General features: G+C 40.6%; 1 protein-coding gene and 1 long non-coding RNA gene across 2 annotated transcripts in view; both read left to right on the top strand.

Annotated features, from left to right (window-relative positions):
• The window catches only part of LOC105932270 (protein APCDD1), a 32,960-nt gene that overhangs the window by 466 nt on the left and 8,591 nt on the right, over positions 1–23,903 (top strand). Inside the window, exons 2-3 of the mRNA XM_012871352.3 lie at positions 6,803–6,974; positions 8,761–9,286. Coding sequence (XP_012726806.2) covers positions 6,803–6,974; positions 8,761–9,286 — 698 coding nt within the window. The remainder of the gene's footprint in view (positions 1–6,802; positions 6,975–8,760; positions 9,287–23,903) is intronic.
• Positions 16,296–16,626, top strand: LOC118563482. Its single transcript, XR_004931245.1, has 2 exons — positions 16,296–16,385; positions 16,520–16,626. It is a non-coding gene; the product is annotated as an uncharacterized LOC118563482 (long non-coding RNA).

Here is a 23,903-nt window from a genome sequence, read left to right on the forward strand (position 1 = left end):
CCAATATAATTGAAAAGTTAATTTAGTTAGGTGGTTCAATTTAAAACTTGCTTGCACGTTGTAGTAATTCATTATGCATAGAGTCGTAAGCACTTCATATATTCTAAAATGTTACATAAAACCAATACAAAATATTTTAAAATAAGAATGTTATATATCCTGCACAACCACGAGGAAGACTGCTGAGTTGACAAATGTTCAGCAGACCAGAGTTGACAACCTGCACAAGTCTGCTGAGCAACAAAAGGTAATCGCTGATGAAGCTGTGTGTCCAAGCATGGTGATGGAAAGTTTAGTGGAAGGTAAAAGGTGGCGGATTGAGATGCACAAACAGCAACATCTTATAGTGAATTAGGAGTAGGGCTCAGTTCATTGATCAGATGTGAGCTTTTATTGTGCAGACGTCACCAGGACTTCAACACCCTGATTGAACACGGATGGTGGTGAAACGTTCATCTAACAGGAAGGCTACATAATAAAAACTGAAAATTTATTTGTAAGCTCCAGCCCTGCTTCATATCCCACCAAGTTCAATGTCCTTCAGCTATCGTTTGGGCAAAGAATCCAAATTTCAGTCATCCAATTGGAGAACATATTGAATGTTGAGAGACAGCAGGTCTAATAATACAGATGCTCTTAAAGCAACCTGGGCGGGTTTTTTTTACGCTTCAACAGAGCGACAGGCTCCACGCTATTGGTGCAGTAATTCAAGCAAAAGGAGGCCCAATTATGTATTAATTCCACACAGGCTACAACCTTTCACCAAGCTGACGTTTCTGTTTTCAGATCCCTTTAGTTGGTTACGTGTAGCGTTCAAATTTTCTAGGAAATGTAATTTTGTGTTTTCATGGGGTTTTAGTCCAACAATCATCACATTTAACAACGTTAAACACTTGAAATGTATCACTCTGTGTGTAATCTTACTTTTGTCTGTAACTACGGGGGGTAAATTACCTTTTAGATTGTATTGTAGTTAATTGATTCCTGCACCTGTTAATCAAGGCTTCCATAATAACGACTCCTTTAGTGACTCCTGTTTGAAGGTTAGAGGGCGAGACGAGCCCTCCCCGAGGCTGCTCTGCAGATGAAAGCTCTGGGAGGGTTAAAAGCCACTTTAAACATCCGTCCCTGATAAAAACCCGTGTCTGAGCAGCGCCGGATTATGGGCCCGCCGTTGACCCGCTCCATCTGCTGCAGATGACAGTACAAAGCAACATTTTGGCAGCAGGCTTAAAGAGCTGGTGCAGATAAAAAGGACGCTTCGGCGCTCCGCTTATTCCTAAGTGTCTTTAAGTGTCTTGAGGTCTAAATTAAGTGGTGTGTTATAGCAGGTTCTCATAGAGGCAGTGAATATGCTCTGTCGGTGTGGATTGCAGCGCGCTGGAAATTTACTGCGGGAGAAAAACCTCAAAACTGACATGCCAAGTGTTTTAAAAAGAAAAAAAACAGAAACAGCCGGCTGATTTAATCTGGTCTGTCACATCTTTATGAATCTCTAAAGTTAAGTTAACTTAACTATTTCATCAGTTTTAGGTGTTGCATTTAGTGTGAACAGGAAGTATAAAAATTGCACATTAAAAATATCCTTAAAATAATAAAAAAAGGGCTTCATGTTTGAAAAGATAGCTGTAATCACAACTATCCTTTTATTAGTGTGTTTTGCAGTGAAAATTATTCTTTCAGACCATTTGTGACACGTTATTGCTTTCAGTTGTTTTAAATAAAGTAGCTGAATAAGGTCACAAGTTAGTTAGCCAATTAAAAGCTTTATTAGCAGCAGATTTCTGCACGTTCAGAGGAACCTGTTGGATCTGAAAATGCTGGATAAGCGCTTAAACATCCGAGCCTAAATGAAGCTTATTTAGGAAATTTTATTTTCTTCTACACTGACTGAATTTCAGTCTGAGCGGAGCGCCACCTGCCAAATCCAATAAAAGCTGTCAAGAGTGGGCTTCTGGGAACAAATGCGGAGCAGCGATGCTCGTCAGCGGTCTGTTTCGGTGCAAACACGCGAGGAGAATCTTATCTCAGAATGACTCTGCCATCAACATTAATGTGGTAATGATGGAAATTATCTTTAAATTTTGAGCCAATCTGTTCCTTTCTTTAGTCTTTTTCACACTCAGGTGTTTTAAATCCCTAAATGGTACAGATACAGACGTTCATTATGAGGTCAGGGCAAATATCTCTGCTGTGGTCAGACGGGAGATGAGGAACCTCCTACATCCAGTGCAGACATGGACGATTGGATGGATGTGTGGAGGGTTTGTCAGACCGATGGATGACTGATGAATGCAGAGACAGAACGGTGGACGGATGGATGGATGGACGGATGGATGGATGGATTGATGTGTTGAAAAACAGATGGAAATAGTCAAATCCATGGAAAAATGGATGAATAAGCATGGACGGACGGATGGACTAAAGATGGTGGATTTGGAAACGGACAGATCAATTGATGGGCAGATGGATGGATCTAGCTCATGGAATAAAGGATAAAGTCTTGATGTTCAATTTTTATTTTCCATACATCATTTTCTTCTTTTTTTTTATTATCCAGGCATTGCAGATTTTTCCAGAACCGTGTCTTCCTGCATGTCAAACATGGTGATACTTCCCTGTGTTGTTCAGGCTTCCTGTCACACCGACTGACCTTTTGGATCCGCGTCCATGTTGCTCGAAAACAGTCAAACAGTCCTCAAAAGAGCAACTGTTTTAACGTTGGCCCTTTTTTCGTCTCTGCTCCTCAAACTCTGAGATAAAACAAACAAAAGCCCTTTTGTGCGGTTCCGGCTGCGGCGCTCTGGACCTTTCTCTTCCTATAAATGATGTGCCGTCTCCGCTGTTGTCAGCGCTCCCAGTGCTCTTACCTCACCGGTGGGATCAGGCCAACTGGAAATGTTCGCTGTGGTTTAGGGCTCTGGGAGTTTTGTGGTCACTTTGATTTGAGGTAGCTTGGGAAAGCAGCAGCAGAGAACGTCTCAGTTGTTATGATTATTGCCTTTAATGAAGGAAGAAGTTAGAAAAAAAAGAATATCGATGGAGCTCCGCTTGTTCACCTGTTTAATGTGTGAAAGGAAGACGTATGAGACTTCGACGGGGTACACGTGGGCTCCTTATAATCATTTTTTCATTCGTTTTCCCCCGCCGGTCTGTTTTTCATTTTGCAGTCGGTTCGATTTTGGCTTTAAGGTAAAAAAAATATGTACCGGTAATTGTGATTTTAAAAACTGCTCAAAGTAATGTTCACCGTCTCATTGCAAAGTTGAGATTCTTACAAGGTGTGGACGAAAGTTGCTGAATTTGGATCAGGTCTGTCTGGCATCAGTGTAAGCAAATAAAAGAGACCAAACATCTCTGTCATCTGCCAGAAAGTGAACAATGTGATGCTCAGATCAGACAGACTGTGTAAAGAAAATCGCAGAGTCAGCAGAAAGCAAAAGCAGTATTGTGGTGAAAGCGACTCCCCATTGCTAAGGGGCGGACCAGTTTCAGTTTAATTTGCATGTTATCTAAGCCATAACAAGGCCTTTTTGGGCAATAATATAAATAATTTGAATTGAGAAAGATTTCTGGATAGGAAAGCGAAACATCTTCAAACTTTGGAAAAAAGTCCAGTTGTTTTTTTTAACTTCATTAGAAAGCAAAAGCAGTATTATAACTATTATTATTATTATTATTATTATTATTATTATTATTAGGAACGCCCCATATCTAAGTGCTAAACAGACAGACCAGCAGCATGATTGTCCTTATTCTACGTCCATATAGTTGAGACTGTAGGTTGTATGAAAAAGACGTATAAAGAGTTCTTTTTGGGTTGTGAGAATATTGGTGTCGTGTTACATCGGTTCCTGACCGTAGGCACAAGAGCACTTGAGTTATGCAGCAGGAAAATGAGCCGACGCACAACAGCAAGCCCACGTGTGAATGACTAAAAAAAAAAACAGAAGGTTTTGGTGTGGCCTAGTCAAAGTCTGAGCGTTAATCCGGTTGAGATGCTGACCTTAAAGGAGTTGTTCAGGTTTGAAAACCCTCCAATGTGCGTCTTCACTGATTACTCAGTTTGTTCAGGTGGCCAGATCAAAAGAGGGTCTTGTTGGGTAAAAACTTATTCAGTTTCCAAATAATGGCTTTATTTTTTAAAGGCTTTAACGACCGCCCATTACTAAGGGGTGGACCTGTTTCGTTTGAATTTGCATGTTATCTAAGCCATTACAAGGCCTTTGTTTGAGCAGTGGTATAAAGCTTGGTACTCCACATTACTCCAGACTTTTTGAATTGAGAAAGCTTCCTGGAGAGGAAGCGAAACGTCTTCAACTACGGAAAACAAGTCCAGTTGTTTTGTTTTTTTACGTTTTTTGGAAGAGTTTCCAAATAACCAAGACCACAGAGCTGTTGGGGACTTTCAAAGCTGCCAAACCCTTTTCACCCTTCCCCAGATTTGTGCTTCGTCTCTGAGCTCTACAGACAGCTCTTTTGTGTTGTCAGCTGTGAGAACCTGTGTGGTGAAAGTTTGGACCTTGTCAAGTCGTGTCCAAGCAACTGAACACCAAACCGAGTTGTAGGAATTATAGGGGAATCAGGGTGGACACAATTACAGTGTTTTTTCCCCCACACAATAGAGACTTGTAAATAAACATTTTCTTTGTAAAAAAATAAATAAATTAAAATCAAAAACTGTGATTTTAATAAATAAAAATGTATTCACATGAAAATGTTATTTATTTAGAGGAAGTCTTCTTCTACACTTAATTTTAAGATGAAATATAGAATTTTACTGCATTTGCACACCTAGCTTGTGGCTTCAACTTCATTCATTCTCGCTGACAATAATAATAATAATAATAATAATAATAATAATAATAATAACAACAACACATTGTTTTATTATGTGTTCTGGTTATTTGAGCATGATTAAACATGCTGCCTTTAATGTGGCTATAAAACAATTTGTTGCTTTTTGGGGTGTTTTTTGTTTTTGAAGGTGTGGGGGATTGTGGGTGCATAAACCCGGTTGGGACATAGAGGGGGTGCATGGTTAAAAACGTTTGGGAACCACTGTCCTATAACTACAGAAATACAGAAGTGAGGCGACGTGAATACTTTCTGAATATGCTGTATGTTTTGTACCACTCATCCTATAGAATAGGGTCTATCTGCATTTCAAAAACTTCCAAGTTTAATTCAGCATATTAATGTTTTTGGTCTCACCTGCATGAAATGGTTTCCAGTTGAAAACGAATAAACAATCCAGCTCCCCGAACGTTGTGACTGAGCCAACGCAGTGTAGCTATTGCGGCCAGCCGAGTCTCCACACCGTGATGTGTTGATTTATACGGGCCAAACCGGGGCGAGCCCTGGTGTCAGACAGCTGGTGGCAGCTTTGGTTTTCACTGGACTTCTGACTTCTTTTAATCAGATGGTCCTTTTAGTCCCTCTTTGTCTCTTTGGTCTCAAGTTAAAAGCACCAGAACAACCCGCGCCGGCATTCCAGATATTCGGATGCTATTTCCAGGCGAGTCAAGTCTGATAGAAAGAATTTAAGGCCAAGTCTTCGTATTTCAAGGTAGATTTTTATTATATGGGGGTATTACATGGAATAAAACCTCAGTGGAATGTGAGCCTCAGGGCCAGTCTTTGTCTGCGGGCTTTGAAAAAATGCTTTCATTTCCGACATTTTATCTCTCCAAGCTCATTCCAGCGCTGAAGTTATTGTTTTCCATTTGGTTGGACGGAGAGCAGGCCGGCAGGAATCAGACGGGGGTGCTTTTTTTTTTTTTTTTTTTTTTTTTTTTTTTTTTTTTTTTTTTTTTTTTTTCTCGCTGTATCCCAATGTCTCTGCCAGCGTCACACCTTTACCATTCTTACTTGGTTAAATTGTTTATTCGTGCCGCAAATTATCACATGATGGGACACATTTTCCATTCAGAAGAGGCGTCACAGGCCTGCTGTCAACATGAGTTAAAAGGATTAAACTACTCACACAAAGAGGTTTAAAGCTGTAAACCAGGGGTGTCAAACATACGGCCCGCGGGCCGGATCCGGCCCGCCGAACAATTTAGTCCGGCCCTGTGGCTAAATGCATTATCATTATTAAAAAAAAAAAAGGAAGAGAATGATAAAACAATTATTGAAAAAAACATGTACTTCGTTTAATTGAAAATATGCAGTTCCTATATTGTCCACGAGGGGCGCTGTGTTTCTATTAGCAGATTAAGCTTCAGGTGTGGAAAAATTGAAATCATTTCATAATTTTTATCTGTTTGATGTATTTTGTCATGCAGGACAGTGTTTTTAAGTTCTAATAAATGTGAATAAATGTTTTTCAACATTGTATAATCACTGTGATCAGTTCTTATGCATAATGCACAAGTAAATGTTTAACTGAGTAAAAGTATTGTTGAAATTGCACATACTTTTCTTAAAAATGCTGAGGTTATTCATAATATATTGTGTAAAAGTGAAATTAATTTAACATAAAAATCAAGAACAAGTCCACATTTATTAGTTCTATTTAATCTTGCAATGAGTTAACTCGTGTGGCCCTCTTGAGATCAGATTAAGCTGTATGCGGCCCCTCAACCAAAATGAGTTTGACACCCCTGCTGTAAACCAATGGGTTTCTTCTTTCCTTGTTTAATCTCACTCTGATTTACTAATTTATGAGTCCCATTGAAAGTAGTTGTGCTTAATTTAGTAGAGTGTGAAGATCCAGAGTTGTTTTGAGCACATTTAATGACCCCTAAGATGATCCTCTAAATGCAATTGTCGGTACTGTTTTGTTTTTTTTCCCCCTCAGTTTGGGTTGAAGGCTCAACTCTGCCTTACTCCAGTCACCGCTCTTTGAGGAAAACCTTCGGTCTGTCCTCCAAAGACTCCCTGTGTAACCACATGCTGAAGCACCTCCACAACGGCGCCCGAATCACCGCCCAGATGCCTCCCAACGTGGAGGGCCACTGGGTCTCCACCAGGTTAGCTTGTTTTACCGCTGTAGCGGTACTTTTGCAGAAAGGTTTTAGTTTGTGCGCTGAATGAAAATGCTGTTGATGGCCTTGATTTTTGGTTTTGTCACAGATTGTCTGCCAAATGCTAGACATAAAGTAAACAATCACGACTAGGATTGCATATGCAGGATGTTTATCAAATTGGGTATAACCTATTTTGTAAAAGGGGGTCAGTCCAAGGAATCTTATTAAGCAAAATCCCTTGATAAGCCTTGTTTACATTTTAAAGAAACAGCAAACCTGAACTGTCTTTCTAACCTATTTTAACCTGTTTGTAACCTTGTTAGCATGTCTGCATTGTATGTTTATGTATGTTTAAGGACAACCTCAGCAGCATTACTCAGCGCCTCACAGTGATGTATTTACTACAGTAATACATCTAATACATCTATGCAATTTAAAGTCTAACTCTTGGACTGAAAAAAAAAATCCTGAAAACCATTGAATAACTTCCAGAACAAGGTAAATTTTGAATATTCATTTCTCAAATTAAGTTTAAATATGAAATATCGCGCATTTTTTACATCTATTATGGTATTTCGCGTTTGAGTGCTGCCTCCGTTTACGATCGGCCATTTCCGACGTGTGACGTCAGTTCAAGAACACCGAGAATGCGCGAAGCGAACTTGCATACAAACACACAGGCGTTTACGTTGTACAACCGGCGAACAAGGATATATGGATGTTTTCCAGTATCTTCTTTCACACACCAAATCTGCTGAGCCACGTCTACTTTGAGCAAGCGCTTTTAAAAAAAATTGGCGAACTAAGTCCACAATAAAATGCCTTCTAGGTGCATAGTTAGTGGCTGTAGTGCAGACCGCGGTGAAGTTGGTTTGACATTGGACATTCAAGCTCCGCGGAGTCAGCGGGATCTAGCTCACGGTTGATCCGGTTGAAGGACTCTGATTTCGGCCAGCGTCTCTCAGCTGCTCTCTTCTCCCATACGCGGTGGGACCGTCAACTGATTTGATTTTTGTTTCTCAAGAGTGCTCCGCTGACTTCGCGGAGCTTGAATGTCCATGTCAAACCAACTTCACCGCTGTCAAGTGCAGGACAGAAAGTAGCGCTACATACTTGGCCGAGGGATCAAAAGGTCCGAAAGAAATGGGATAAATTCGTAAAAGAAACGCGAAAGGACTGGATTGCTGGCAGTGACGAAAGTGTTTTATACAATTCACACTTCACACGCGAGGTTATGAGGGGTACTTACAATGGAGCATGAGCTCTATGTGTTGGGCAGCGTTAGATATAGTCTCAGGTTCACCTTGTTCAAACTCCGTTTCTTCGTATATATATTCGGTATCGGAGTCGCCGATGCTTAGGTGGAGTTTGTAGATGTATCAGATATTTTTTTTATTATTTTTTTGTACGTAGAGTAAGAGTTATTAATTAAATTTATTAAATCGGGAGCGAAAGTCGTAGTGTTAGCAGCTGGATGCACGGTACTCGTTCTGTTTGTGACGTCACATTCCGGAGCAGCCCGATTGAGAAATGTTCGGGCTTTTTCGCTTATACAGCAAGTTTTATCGAAATTACTTCCAAACGGCGCACATAATTCACATATAATATACATTTCTTTACTCTGGTGACTATTTGAATGCATCTGCGTTAAAATACATTCAGTCCAAGAGTTAGACTTTAACTTCGAACAGGGCAGAATAAAATAAACCGATCATCAGTTGTGCTGCTGGTTGACACAAAGATGATTTTTACCAGGTTTATCGGAGTTCCTCTCTACTCTTTGTTGCAGCTGTGAGGTGAGACCCGGTCCAGAGTTTCTAACTCGCTCCTACAGGTTTTACCTCAACAACACCTTCCAGGCACACCAGTTCTACTACGAGGACAACCACTGCACCAAACCCTCCTACACGTTGATCATCCATGGTCGGCTGCGCCTGCGCCAGACCTCCTGGATAGTCCGGGGCGGCACGGAGGCAGAGTACCACCTCCACCAGGTCCAGACGGTGTCTCACACAGCCGCCAAGGCCGAAGAGCTGAGCCAGAGGCTCGGCCGCAGTTGCAGAGGGGCTACGAAGGGCCCCTGGGAGCCCGACAGGATCTACGAGCTGTGGCACGAAGAGGGAGGCTACGACTGCTCCAGAGAGCTCAACTTCACCATGCACGAGCTGCAGCTGCTGCGGCTGGAGAAGCAGTACCTGCATCACAACCTGGATCACCTGGTGGAGGAGCTGTTCCTGGGAGACATCCACACCGACGCGACGCAGAGGCTCTACTACAAACCCTCCAGCTACCAGATCCCCCTGCAGAACGCCAAGGTTGGTCCCCAGTGCCGGTTTTTTTATTGAGCAACGTTTTCTTTTTAATATGCTTAGCTTGTCTGTTAGCTTTAATATTTTTATGATACAAATGTGATATTTTGTTGGCAGCTTTGGAGAGAGTTACTTGCATTTCCAAAACCAGTAGCTGTGTGGTGAATTAATGGTTAAAATGTCTTTAAATTTCATGAGTGGAAATTCATGATAGCTGATAGCTATCATGAAAACTGATAGCTTTCTAAACGTAATTCAAACAACCTTTGAATCAGCCAGGCTGTCCGTGGTGTCACTGAACATGGATCTGTTCAGGAGAAAACATAGCTGTAAACTGTGAAGGCTTTGGACAAGAGTTTCCCTCCTTATGAGAGAAAAACAAGATTTGCAGTGTTTCCCCTTAAAGGTGAGGGCTTGGTGACCGTTGTATTTGCACACAGGGCTACAGTTAGCTGTTATTGATCAATCTCTCCTGGTTTAAAGCTTTATTATAAACTAAAACTTGTACCCTTCACCATCAAACCTCATAGGATATTCTGAGTTGATTCTTGTTCCTGGTTCTGTCCTAATTGTGCCTAATGGTGCCTTCTGCACGCAGGAAGTAAGCTTAGGTCGAGGTTTACATGTCCAGACGAGACAAGGAGAGGTACGAAGCCACACCTCAGGGCACTTTTATGTTTCCTTGCCGATAAATGTAGCCAGAATAATCTGCGTGATGACTTTGGGTCAGTATAAACAGAATCAATATTGTATTAAGGAGAAGTCCCAACCTTGTAGTTTTTTAAGGGTAGCCGCATTTAAAAACTCCTAAAAGTTTTTTTATTTTTTGCATGTTACGGTCTGACAGATCAAGCTCAAAAAGTCAAGTCAGAGCCACTTTACTGAGAATTTAGCTACAACAAAATGTCCAGGCAGGGAGATATTCAGTATGCTAATTAGCAGATATCGTGCTCTGTTGATGTTTCTACACTTAATGTATTAGCAAATGATAAATGAATGAAAACAAAACTTATTTCAGAATGTTTTTATGGTAAATTATGAAGATTAGCTGAGAAAGAGCCAGCTCTGGAACTTGCACACTGCTGAGTTATATTTAATCCTTTTGGTAGCTCTGCTCCTATTGGTGGGGATGGTAAAAAAAATATTTGTTTTTTAATTGTTTACATTGGTTTTATGACCAGCACCAGGATCGGGGAGGTTCTCAAAGGTTTCACTGTGCTCGCTTATGAACAGTTTTATTAACTTTGTCGTATTCTATACTGTTAATATGGTGTGTTTTATCCCCCCCCCCCCCCCCGAAAGGTGCAGCTGATGAACTTGGTTTTCATCACAAATAAGATTTACTGTTCTTTTAAAATGGCACCAGATGTTGATATTCCTTTTAAAGAGTTGTTCAAAAGATTTCCTGGTTTGTTTGTTAGTTAGTTGTTGTTGTTTTTTATTTGTTTTTAAGATTTCCACCTCAGGTAACTAATTTTACCTGATAGTTGCACGTTAAATAAGTACTCTGCTGCGCTCTTCCCTTGCGCCTGTTCTCCGTCTCACTCAGTGGAGTAGCAACACGGCAGCTTATGTGAGAAACTGCAAAAGAAAAGAACAGCTCACAACTGTGACTCCATTCCCACCGTTTGTGTTAAAGAGCCAGTCAGTGGATTCGGCTCATTGGTGAACTTCACAGACTCTAGATGTCGAACAAAGCCAGAACATTTCTTTCTTTTTTTTCTTTTTTTTTTGGGGCTGTTGAGGCTATAATCTCCCTTACATGCAAGTACTACAAAAGTCTCCAAAGATTTTGTTTTCTGGCATCTATTCCTCAGCTTGTGAGTTTTCGTTTCTTCAGGTGATGAGAGTTGAATCCAGATGCTCTTGGTTTGATTGGGCTCTGATTTATAACAGGAGTCCGTCTTTCACCAGCGGAGGGGGAAACAGTTTTCCCACCTGCAGATTTGACTTTAGTGTTTTGCTGGAACATTTTTCTGGGTGCGGGATGGGGGGCGTGTCTTCTATCTCGAGCATGAGACTTGGTATGAAACACCCCCTGTCACCTCAGAGACCACACACACATTTTCAAGAGCGTGACCTGACCTTTTAAAAATGTTTCTACAGCCAGAGCTGGGAAAGCACATTTTGAAACATGTTTAACTCAAACAGTCTAAAAAGGAGTGACCTTCTAAACAAGTGCAGGCCATCAACATGTCAAGTAATATTTTCTTATTAAATCTTGCTGTATTTTGAGGGAGAACCCCCCACCTCTCTTTGCATGTTGCTTTTCTTGTCAGAGCGTATGTTAATATAAATAAAGCCCTTTAACCTCGCCCAATTAGCAGTTGCATTAAGGGAAATCAGAGCCTGTGTTGATTTCATCTCAAAATCTAACATTTGCAAACCCGTCTCTCTCTCTCTCTCTCTCTCATCTCTGCTGTGCTGACAGGATGTAATTTCTCTGTTTACACTGCTGAACAGGAGTTTCCCTGCTGGCTCAAAACCCAAAGTGATGTTTTCACTGTCACAGTCCGCAAAGATTACAATGAGATCCTGCTGGAGTCAGCTATATAAATAAATACCCTTTTTTTTTTACTGGCATAATGGGCCGTGGTGTTGCTGATCAGAACATAAACAGAGCGTGGAAGGATCACACGAGCTTCCCTGTTGGGCTGTAATGACCACAGCCTCTCTCCTAACGCGCCCTTTGGCCTGAAGAGGCACAATGTGAAGCCAGGGCATATCTCTGGGAACAATTAGCATTCGGTATTCGTAGAATTTGGCATCACAAATCTGTGTTAAATATTGCAGTAAGCGCAGAACGGCTCTGGTTTCACGTGTGCCTCAGGCTCGAGTCAAGCTGTTGCCCGGTTCTTTCTTTCTTCCCTCAGTTTTCTTATTAAAATAAAAATCAGGTTTTATTCTTGGTACAGCGATTCATGTTGAGGTTCAGTCAGGCGACAACTCTCGCACCTTTCCTTTTAATGCAAGGTCACCGACGTGACGAAGATAATTATCATATTGTGGTTTCCAAATGAATCTATTCTAAATTGCAACTTGATAATAGCCTCTTTAAACGTGGAAATATAGAGTTTCTAACCTTAATGGTGCAGCAGGAGATTCTCACATTATTATTATTATTAACGGTAGAAAGAAGCAACAAATGTTGTCCTGTTGCTAAACATCTGTACTGTCATGTAATATATTAATATAATATAACACAATACTATTGCATTAATAATGCAATATAATGTTATCTAAATATTGTATTTTATTACTCTTCTACTTAAAGCTAAAAATAACTTTGCCATTTAGTTTTCCGGTGCTTATTTGTGCAAAAACCTTTTTGTTATTCTGCTTTACTCTAAACAACATGAATGTCTTTTATAAATGAATATGAAATGTTTTAAAATGGCCATGTTTGTCTCTCTTGTTAGCATAGGTAAAGTGCTGGGGGGGGGGGGGGGGGGGGGGTCATGTTAATGTATATGCTGCATGGCCAGAGCAAAACTGGTCACTGTGGCATATTTTTATGGATAGTATGGAGGAAATCTGAACATTTTAAAACCCTTGACACCAGCCTAAGCCCATTCTGTAGCTGTCCCATCAGTGTTTTTAACAACTGTTGGGGATCTAATGCAGTTTTACACTGTCACAACAGGGACATAGCTGCATTTTGTGAATGCGGTACCGCGCACGTGACGTCACCGTCTCAAGAGCAACGCCCCTTTTGCCGCTTAGGTAGGGCATACAGGAGAGAACGCATACAGGAGAGAACGAACGGATAACAGATATGACCGACTTTACAGCCGTTAAACTTTCCCAAGACGATGTCCCAGGCACACGGTTTACTGGTCGAACTGTCGAAGAACACACCAACCTTCAGCTCAAACGATGGCTTGAGGTTCGAGGGCTTAAAAAAAGACTGGAAAACTGGCCGAGTTGATGAACGGTAAGCTTTGTTTTTTTTTTTCCTGCGCGGCGATCAAGGCAGCGTCGGCCGTTTTTTTGTTGTTGTTGTTTGCAATCACCGTCCAGGAATGGGTATATGTTTAATGTTTGTCTCATTTGAAATGTTTTTGAGTAAGCTATCCTGGTAGCAGGCTATCATGTTAGCGCCTGCTACCATGATAGCCTATATGCTGTCATGGTAGCAGGCGCTACTTTATTAACATGTCGGCCACCAAAATACTCTTACCTTGACTTGATGTCGCTGGAATTGGGTCAGGATGTTCTTCGGTTGTGCCCTTTCCTCCGACAAAATGCTTGCTACATATGTACTTGAATTTGGTAACTTTTTCCGGGTTGAACTGTTGTGTAGGCCGACCGCCCCGGTGTTCCAAGCGCACACATTTCTCCTTGGCAGTCTTGAAGAAAACATCCTTCATATGCGGCCGATCAGCGTACCTCGAGTCGCTGTTGCACGTTCCATAGCAACAATGTTTAAAAACCATGGTCTTAGATTTGGAAAAAGCATTTGTTTACCGAGTAAAACCAAGGGTAACGCACGTCTCTTTTACAGCGACACAGCGGCGGACTATGCAAGCATGCCCTACTGCGTACCACGTGATGTGACGTCATCGTGACGTTGTGTTTCTAAAAATAGCTCGCGCGCGGTACCGCATTGCTCCAAACACGCTCCAAATGGTCGATATAAGCAATAATGACGTGTCTATGCTGAGGATGCTAAAATATATCAAACCTTTATGAATTGATCTGTAAAAGCAAATATGTATTTTTTTACCACATTCAATTATTTCAACTTAATCATGAATCAATTTTACACATGAAATATGTTTTTATTAGTTATCCCTTCATATTGTATAATTAAGATACTTGCGCCACAAAGAAATGCTAGCATGAAAAGTTTTAGCTGCCATAAACACCCGAGCTAACAGCGGCTCAAACCAAATTTCCTCCATCAAGACGATCTAAAAGTAAAACTATCTTTTCACGTCGACTTCATTTCATAGGAAGTGTTTTTGTGCCCCGTTACTTTGAAATGTGGCAGTTTAAATTTAGCTACTTCCTGAAGCAACAGCCTTCATGTTGCTACGCTAACTGTGTGCATGCCGGTTGCTAAATCAGCCAAAAAATATGCATATCCTGTCAGGACTTGTTCTTTCGCCATACAATATAATCTGACCTGTACATATATATAATTGTAGTCAAGAATAGTCAACATTTTAACATAGGGGGCCAGATGTGTGTATAAATCTTCAAACATTATATGGAAATCCTTCATGAAGGTGCACATCAGAGACAAGCGTCTTGTATTACGTTGGATGGATGTTTGTCAACACTTATTAGCAGAATTAGAGAAGTTAATTTAAATTAGTTGATTTCTTGCCCCATAGTCCCTACATTGTCAATAGGGTTGAGGTTAGGGCCTTGGAAAAGCCATTCGATCTTAAGATTAGCCTTTTCTATGTGTTTAGTTTCATCATCCTGGTAAATCACCCTTTTGTGCGCAATTTCTAACCACCTAGCTTTTGATTGGAGGTAAAGAATTTTGCTGTAGACCTCCTCCCTCCCCAGTGCCTCTAGTAGGAACACAAGCCTACAGCATGATACTGCCACCATGTTTGAGAAATGGTGCAGTGTGTTTAGGTTTTAAAACCTCACCTGCAATCGTCCAAACATTTAATTTTTTTTGCATTGTGGCCTGAAGCTTGATAGAAGGTATTTGGGGGCTTGTCTGTGTGAACAGCTGCAATTTTTGGTCAAGCTTGAAGATGTTGATTTTAATGTGTTTTTTTTCCTTCCATGTTAATGTTTAACGTCCTTCACCGTGGCCAGAAAAACCGGTTTGTCCAGCCGAAAAACTCGAGTCCTGGCTGATTTTCTTTACTCTCAGAGTCACTTTGAATCTCCTATTTACGGTGGCCCTGAGGTGCAAAGCGCTACAACTTTAAGGAAAGCACCCCAACATTAATGAAAGCGCTACAACAATAAGGAAAGCACTACAACATTTAGGAAAGCGCTACAACAATAAGGAAAGCACTCCAACATTAACAAAAATATTACAACATTAACGAAAGCACTCCAACAATAACGAAAGCGCTGCAACATTTAGGAAAGCGCTACAACATTAACAAACCGGAAGAGGTACGTCCCAGTGGGAGACCTAAGAAATCGCTGATTGGACTACAGCTCGTTTTTACTTTTGAACTGAAAGTTATTCTGACTTTACTGTGTTTTTTAAAACCATGAATGTTCTCGGTGATCCAAACCGTAAGATGCAGTCTAAAATGCCACTTAGTCTGTTTATAAGTTTCGCTTTTATTAATTATGCCTTTTTTTTTTTACTACGTGCGCTGTGTTTCTGTACCTCAACGCTCTGGTCTGCTCCTCTCCCCTCCCTCCCCTCGGACCCAGGGGCTTTTATCAGCGGCAGCCTTATCACTACGTTTAATGTCTCTCCACTCCTACCAAAATGTCCTAATTAAAATCAATAGGAGAGTCCGTAGCTGTGTTTCATGCTATTTTCTTTTTAACGACACAGAACCAGTGGCACTTCGGTGGGCGTGCTGCCTTGGCTTGAATTCAGGTGCGCAAAATTACGTTACATATAATTTAGGTGTGCACTTTTAAGGGTCATTTCAACAAGCTTGTAACATCAGGAGCTTCAGTTCAGACCCAATATTCATTCTCTTCCCTCTAAAGGAGCCCTATACAGTCTTTATTTATGCTTTTCCCCCACTGTTATCCCTCGCGCGCAGCGCACCAGGGTAAAATAGAGTAGCTGCGGATCATGCGTAAAGACGCAGCGTGAACGACGCAGCCCTGTATGCTTTAAGGGTTACAGCTTAGGGGAAAATGTTGGACCTTTTAGGCTTGATCAAACTCCGCCTCATTCACAGATGTGACCAACATGGATAGATTAATGATAAGCTGTAGTTTCATTATCAACTACGATAACATACAATCTGCTTCTGGGGGGGGTGGGCGTCTTTACGCATGATCCGCAGCTGCTCTATTTTACCCTGGTGCGCTGCGCGCCGAGGGGAGGGAGGGGAGAGGAGCAACTGCGGTCAAGTGAGCCCTCACTTGATTTTGTTGGTCTCGCAAACACTAAGGATTACGGCAGAGGCGGCTGAGACTACTTTTCAAAATAAAAGCAGTATGTTCGCGGTTTATCGACCACGTGTTTCCACACATATTTAAATATATTAAAAATGTTTCCATGCTTAATGCAATACTTTATGTGACACTCTTTAGCCTAAAAAACTCTCAAAACACTGTTTTCTTTCACAGCTGACTACTTTTACTTACAGATGACAGATGATGTTCTTCAGAACTTATTCATCAAACTGCATCTACATCATTTGTGTTTTAAAAATAAAGGCATTTAAAAATCTCTAGATTGACTACATTTTTGCTGTTTTATACTACCATGCTGAACACTGGAGGTGTTCAGCATGGTAGCAGAAAACCTCCAGATGTGGCTCAATAAGTTTCAGACAATTCTGATGTGGCATTTCAAAATAAGAGCCATTTGAAATTGCTATACTAATTATTAACAAAGTTGCTGTAGCTCTAGCAACTAAACCGTAGATAATCAGTGGATGCAACCACTTCAGCATGATAGGAGAAGACCTCCAGATGTGGCTCAATAAGTTTCAGACAATTCTGATGTGGCATTTCAAAATAAGAGCCATTTGAAATTGCTATATATTAACTAATTATTAACAAAGTTGCTGCCACTGCAGCAACTAAACCGTAGATAATCAGTGGATGCAACCACTTCAGCATGACAGTAGAACACCCCCAGATGTGGCTCAATAAGTTTCAGACATTTCTGATGTGGAATTACAAAATAAGAGCTAATTGAAATTGCTATATATTAACTAATTATTAACAAAGTTGCTGCCACTGCAGCAACTAAACCGTAGATAATCAGTGGATGCAACCACTTCAGCATGGTAGCAGAAAACCTCCAGATGTGGCTCAGTAAGTTTCAGTCAATTCTGATGTAGCATTTCAAAATAAGAGCCATTTGAAATTGCTATATATTAACCCATTATTACCAAAGTTGCTGCCACTGCAGCAACTAAACCGTAGATAATCAGTGGATGCAACCACTTCAGCATGGTAGTAGAAAACCTCCAGATGTGGCTCAATAAGTTTCAGACAATTCTGATGTGGAATTTCAAAATAAGAGCCATTTGAACTTGCTATATATTAACTAATTTAGACCAAAGTTGCTGTAGCTGTAGCAACTAAACCGTAGATAATCAGTGGATGCAACCACTTCAACACGATAGTAGAACATCCCCAGATGTGGCTCAACAAGTTTCAGACAATTCTGATGTGGCATTTCAAAATAAGAGACATTTGAACTTGCTATATATTAACTAATTATTAACAAAGTTGCTGCCACTGCAGCAACTAAACCGTAGATAATCAGTGGATGCAACCACTTCAACATGATAGGAGAACACCTCCAGATGTGGCTCAATAAGTTTCAGACAATTCTGATGTGGAATTACAAAATAAGAGCCATTTGAAATTGCTATATATTAACTAATTATTAACAAAGTTGCTGTAGCTCTAGCAACTAAACCGTAGATAATCAGTGGATGCAACCACTTCAGCATGATAGTAGAACACCTCCAGATGTGGCTCAATACGTTTCAGACAATACTGATGTGGCATTTCAAAATAAGAGCCATTTGAAATTGCTATATATTAACTAATTTAGACCAAAGTTGCTGTAGCTGTAGCAACTAAACCGTAGATAATCAGTGGATGCAACCACTTCAACATGATAGTAGAACACCCCCAGATGTGGCTCAACAAGTTTCAGACAATTCTGATGTGGCATTTCAAAATAAGAGCCATTTGAAATTGCTATATATTAACTAATTTAGACCAAAGTTGCTGTAGCTGTAGCAACTAAACCGTAGATAATCAGTGGATGCAACCACTTCAACATGATAGTAGAACACCCCCAGATGTGGCTCAACAAGTTTCAGACAATTCTGATGTGGAATTACAAAATAAGAGCCATTCTAAATCTCTATATATAAAGTGATTTTGACCAAAGTTGCTGTCATCATTTAGTCACTCTGAACCAAGTTGTTGTCGAGGTTGCTACTTTTGTGTACGTTTTCAGAGAAAATTTTAACATAAAAGCTATCATTGAGATTCGCTCTGAGTTGGTCAGCAGCACATTACCCCCACTATACACAGTTTTGGTACAGAGCTTTTGCCTCAGCAACCAGCCTGGCGCCTGCTGCTTGGACTGCTGGTACCTATCAGCTGCTCCAGAGTCCCACAGGCCAGAAAGCCAGACAGGACTTCTTCAGCTTGACAGCTTTCTTCATCACCGGTGTACACCAGAGAGGCCCACAGAGTGGGGCCCCGGTGACCTGCGACTGGGCGAGGGAACATTGCGTTCATTAGTTTCATTCATCATAAGGGGTCTTTAGGCTGCTCTTTGTCTGGTCCCTCATCTAGGACCCGTCTGCCTTGGGTGAGCCTACTAGGGTCATTAAGCCCCTGACAGCATAGCTCCTAGGATCATTGGGACACTCAAACCCCTCCACCGTGATAAGGTGGCAGTCCAGGGGAGGGGTAGTGCAATACAGTTACTCTTAATAACAAAATTAATAGTTGTCATGGTTTAGTTTTGGTCTGACTTTGTTCCCTGTTATTTTCCAGTTCCTCTTCCTCTCACTCAGCTCACCTTCCACTCCCTCAGCAAACAGTCATACCTGTTAGACTTTAATTAGTCAGAACTCACTCCACCTGCCAGCCTCCCCACATAAGCTTCCCTCAGTCTTCTCTTCCCCGCCGGTTCGTCATCATTCTCCACTCATTCCACATCTGTGAGCCTACTTTGCTCCCTGTTTAGTTGCTGGAGTTCCTGCCACTTCTGTGTCTCAAGTGAAGTCTCTGCTAGCTGCTGGATTTAAGGCTACCTCTCTGCTATATGTAAGGCCTCTGCTAACTGGACTGCCTGCTACCCCTGTGCCCCAGGTTTGCTCTCTGCTCTGTTGCTGGACTGTCTGCTACCCCTGTGCTCCAGCAGCCCTACATCTCAAGAGCTCTCTCTGGTCCTCCAGCTCCTGCTCCCATCTACACCCCAGTACAGCCTCTCTGGTTTGCTCATCCGCTACTCATCTTTCTTTCAATAAACTCTCAGAAATAAGCTCTGTGAGTGTGTGTGTGCGCTCTGTCTAGGTTCATCAAGACTAATCACGACAATAGTGGTTGCTACAAAAGATAACTTACCTGAAAAAACTAAATATTTTATATTCATAAGGAAAAATAACAGTAAACGTTTGTATACTACAGATTGTTACAGTAGATTGCAGATTGTTCCTTCTGTCATGTTTGGCCCCAATAGGGCCAAACATGACAGAAGATGGATAGATGGATGGATCCACTGACCCCGCTCTGAAAGTTTACGTGGCCTAACACTTCGTGGCGGAGGTGCTGTCATTGCCAAACGCTTTAATTTTGTTGTGATGCAGTTGACTGAGGAATATTTAGGAGTGAGGACATTTCATGACTGGATTTGTTGCCCAGGTAGCATCCTATCACAGTTCCATGCTGGAATTCACTGAGCTTCTGAGAGCAACCCAGTCTTTCACAAATGATTGTGAAAACAGTCTGTGTGCATAGATGCTTGATTTCACATAACTGTGGCTATGGAAGTGATTGGAACACCTGATTCCAATAATCTGGACGGGTGAGCAAATATTTTTGGCAATATAGTGTATGGCCAATGCACTTAAGGTTTTAACAGTCTTTTATTTTGAAATTCCACATCAAATCTTAATGAGCTTTGTTGAGCCACATCTGGAGGTGTTGTACTGTCCTGCTAAAGTGGCAGCATCAATTGATTATCTACGGTTTAGTTGCTAGAGTGACAGCAACTTTGTTAACAATTAGTTAATATATAGCAATTTCAAATGGCTCTTATTTTGAAATTCCATATCAGAATTGTCTGAAACTTATTGAGCCACATCTGGGGGTGTTCTACTATCATGTTGAAGTGGTTGCATCCACTGATTATCTACGGTTTAGTTGCTGCAGTGGCAGCAACTTTGTTAATAATTAGTTAATATATAGCAAGTTCAAATGTCTCTTATTTTGAAATGCCACATCAGAATTGTCTGAAACTTGTTGAGCCACATCTGGGGATGTTCTACTATCATGTTGAAGTGGTTGCATCCACTGATTATCTACGGTTTAGTTGCTACAGCTACAGCAACTTTGGTCTAAATTAGTTAATATATAGCAAGTTCAAATGGCTCTTATTTTGAAATGCCACATCAGAATTGTCTGAAACTTATTGAGCCACATCTGGGGGTGTTCTACTATCATGTTGAAGTGGTTGCATCCACTGATTATCTACGGTTTAGTTGCTACAGCTAGAGCAACTTTGTTAATAATTAGTTAATATATAGCAATTTCAAATGGCTCTTATTTTGTAATTCCACATCAGAATTGTCTGAAACTTATTGAGCCACATCTGGGGGTGTTCTACTATCATGCTGAAGTGTTTGCAGCGACTGATTATCTACGGTTTAGTTGCTGCAGTAGTAGCAACTTTGTTAACAATGAGTTAATATATAGCAGTTTCAAACGGCTCTTATTTTGAAATGCCACATCAGAATTGTCTGAAACTTGTTGAGCCACATCTGGGGGTGTTCTACTATCATGCTGTAGTGGAATCATCAATTGATTATCTAGTATTTAGTTGCTAGAGCGACAGAAACTTATTTAATAATTACTTAATATATACTGATTTCAAGTGGCTCTTATTTTTCAATTCTACATCACATTTGCTTGTAAGTTGTTGAGCAACATAAGGAGGTTTAATATTGTCAAAACTGGTTAACTTGAGTCAATGTAAGGGTTTTTAAATGTTTTTATTTTTAAATCACAAATCATGTAGATGGACTTCTGGAGATCATCATCTGTCATCTGTAAGTGAAGGTAGTCACCTGGAAAAAATAAGTTCTTTGAGGCTCAAGAGTGTGACCAAAGTATATATTTCCATTTTCACCAGCAGGCCAGAATAATGGAAAAAAATGACACATGAAGCATGAATATAAATATATCATAAATGATGTAAATATGTGTGAAAAGACGTAGTCGATAAACCGCGAACATGCTGCTTTTATTTTGAAAAATAGTCCCAGCCGTCTGTGCCGTAATCCTTAGTGTTTGCGAGACCAACAAAATCAAGTGAGGGCTCACTTGACCGCAGTGAGGAACAGACCAGAGCGTTGAGGTACAGAAACACAGCGCACGTAGTTAAAAAAAAAAGCATAATTAATAAAAGCGAAACTTATAAACAGACTAAGTGGCGTTTTAGACTGCATCTTACGGTTTGGATCACCGAGAACATTCATGGTTTTAAAAAACACAGTAAAGTCAGAATAACTTTCGGTTCAAAAGTAAAAACGAGCTGTAGTCCAATCAGCGATTTCTTAGGTCTCCCACTGGGACGTACCTCTTCCGGTTTGTTAATGTTGCAGCGCTTTCCTAAATGTTGTAGCGCTTTCGTTATTGTTGGAGTGCTTTCGTTAATGTTGAAGTGCTTTTGTTAATTTTGAAGTGATTTTGTCAATGTTGTAATATTTTTGTTAATGTTGGAGTGCTTTCCTTAAAGTTGGAGTGCTTTTCTTATTGTTGTAGCGCTTTCATTAATGTTGGAGTGCTTTCCTTAAAGTTGTAGCGCTTTGCACCTCAGGGCCACCGTACCTATTTGATCTTGACAAAGTGGTGACGTACTTCTAACTAGCATACAGGTGTCTACAGATCTTAAATGAGTATCCTGTTGGGTATTGGTCAGTTAAATATCAGCTTACAAAAAAAACGCTGGCACAGAGTAGCTGCCAGCTGCTCTCCATCATGATCACTAACAGGAACTTAATAGGCTTTCACCTGTGGAGGCGAGTTTACATTTTTCCCTAAACGAAGCAGAAACAAAAGTGATTATTGGAGACAGATTCATCTAAACACAGATGAATAATAATGTAACTAATAACTAATGTAGTAACTCATGAACAAGCCCAGTTGGAATTAGTTTTCCAGCTGGCTCCCAAGCTCTAAATGCTTAAAGTTAAGGTTGAACTGCCGGTAGATGTGTTTTGATATATTTTTTTGTCTTATCAACCCTGATTTTCATAATTCTAGTTGTCTACTGACATGAAAGTGTAGCTGAATTATTTATCAGCTGGGAACTATCAGTAAATTTGGTTGTATTGTAAGTTTCTTGGGGATCCAGAAGGCCATGCTTTGCCGTTCACATACTGTTCAGCTCCACCACTTCTTTAACCAACTTTTTTTCTCCCTTATTCTGGGGGTTTTAGTGACGATCCGATCCATTAATTTTAAGTTGCTGTGCCCAGAACATACTGGTCCCAGCCCAGCACACTTGCTGGTGCCAGGATGTTCATTTGTGGTTACTGGGTGGAGCCCAGCAGTGATGCAAGAGAGAAATGTGTTTCTTTCATTTTCTCTCGCCCTGCCTCACCGCTACGTCACTGAGGGGCACTAATGACTACTTGGTCATGATCTATTTCAGGTCGCACCCTCTGTTTTTATACTTTCGCCTATAAGCCGTTTAGGTCTTACCAAGCCTTCCTATGTTGCTTTAAGTTAACCTGACGTTGAATTGTGTTTTTTAACAATTGAGAAATTTAGCTGGGAATCATTTTATTGGAGAGATTCTGGTAAACAGACAAAATACAAATAATTTAAAAAAAGGCTTTATCTTAATTCCTTACAGGTTTTCATTAAAAGGGAATTGGGCTTATAAGTGTACTTTATTTCTGCATCACTGCTTGTTTTTGTCCTCTGTGGTAAAAACAAGGAGTTTATAATATTCTCCCTGCTGACTTGTTAAACTTGTGTTTTGCTGTTTCTATCTCACTGATTGCTCAAAGAGTTTATCTCTTGCAAAGCTAACGTAATCAAACAGTTTGACTAATACAATTCATACGCAGTTTTAAATCAATCACTTTAATAAAGTCTTTATTAGTTTAATTTGTGAATAATTAACCTTGATCATTCCAGAAATAACTTTAAACTGACTTTTGTGTAACAGTGAGTACTTTTTGGTGAGATGCGAACACGCACAGTATTGCCCTTGTTGACCTCGAGGCGACCAAATTGGGGGTTAAAAAAAAAGATCATTACATGAAAAAATGGAAAATACTGTCTTAAAGTTTAGTCAAACCACTAATATTAGTAACAGTACAACCCGGTTTTAGATCAGTTCACCACCTACTAGCCTAAAGTGGGTTATTTAGCGTTATTGACATTCCTCTATTCCATTCTAGTTGTTTTTTAAAAAGAAACATTGTACAGTTGAGGTGCCTGCTTTCCATATAGTCTTCCTATTAAGTTGTACATAAGTAACCTGACCCTCGCCAGATGGATTTCGTTCCGCAGAGCTCCACAGTTCCATCTTGGATTGCTCCATTAGAGATGCCTTATCAAAAATCCTTGCATATGATTGGATAAACCACTTGTCTGTCATCGTACTACTTCAACCACTCACATCGAAACTATGTCGTTAGGGAAGATCAAGCTCCAGCATTAACACAGTGGGGAGACGGACGAAACACATCATTTCCACTAACAAAAGCCTTCAAAGCCGTTCTCTGGTGTTCTT

Source organism: Fundulus heteroclitus, chromosome 6, assembly GCF_011125445.2.
Source record: "Fundulus heteroclitus isolate FHET01 chromosome 6, MU-UCD_Fhet_4.1, whole genome shotgun sequence".
Lineage (NCBI taxonomy): Eukaryota > Metazoa > Chordata > Actinopteri > Cyprinodontiformes > Fundulidae > Fundulus > Fundulus heteroclitus.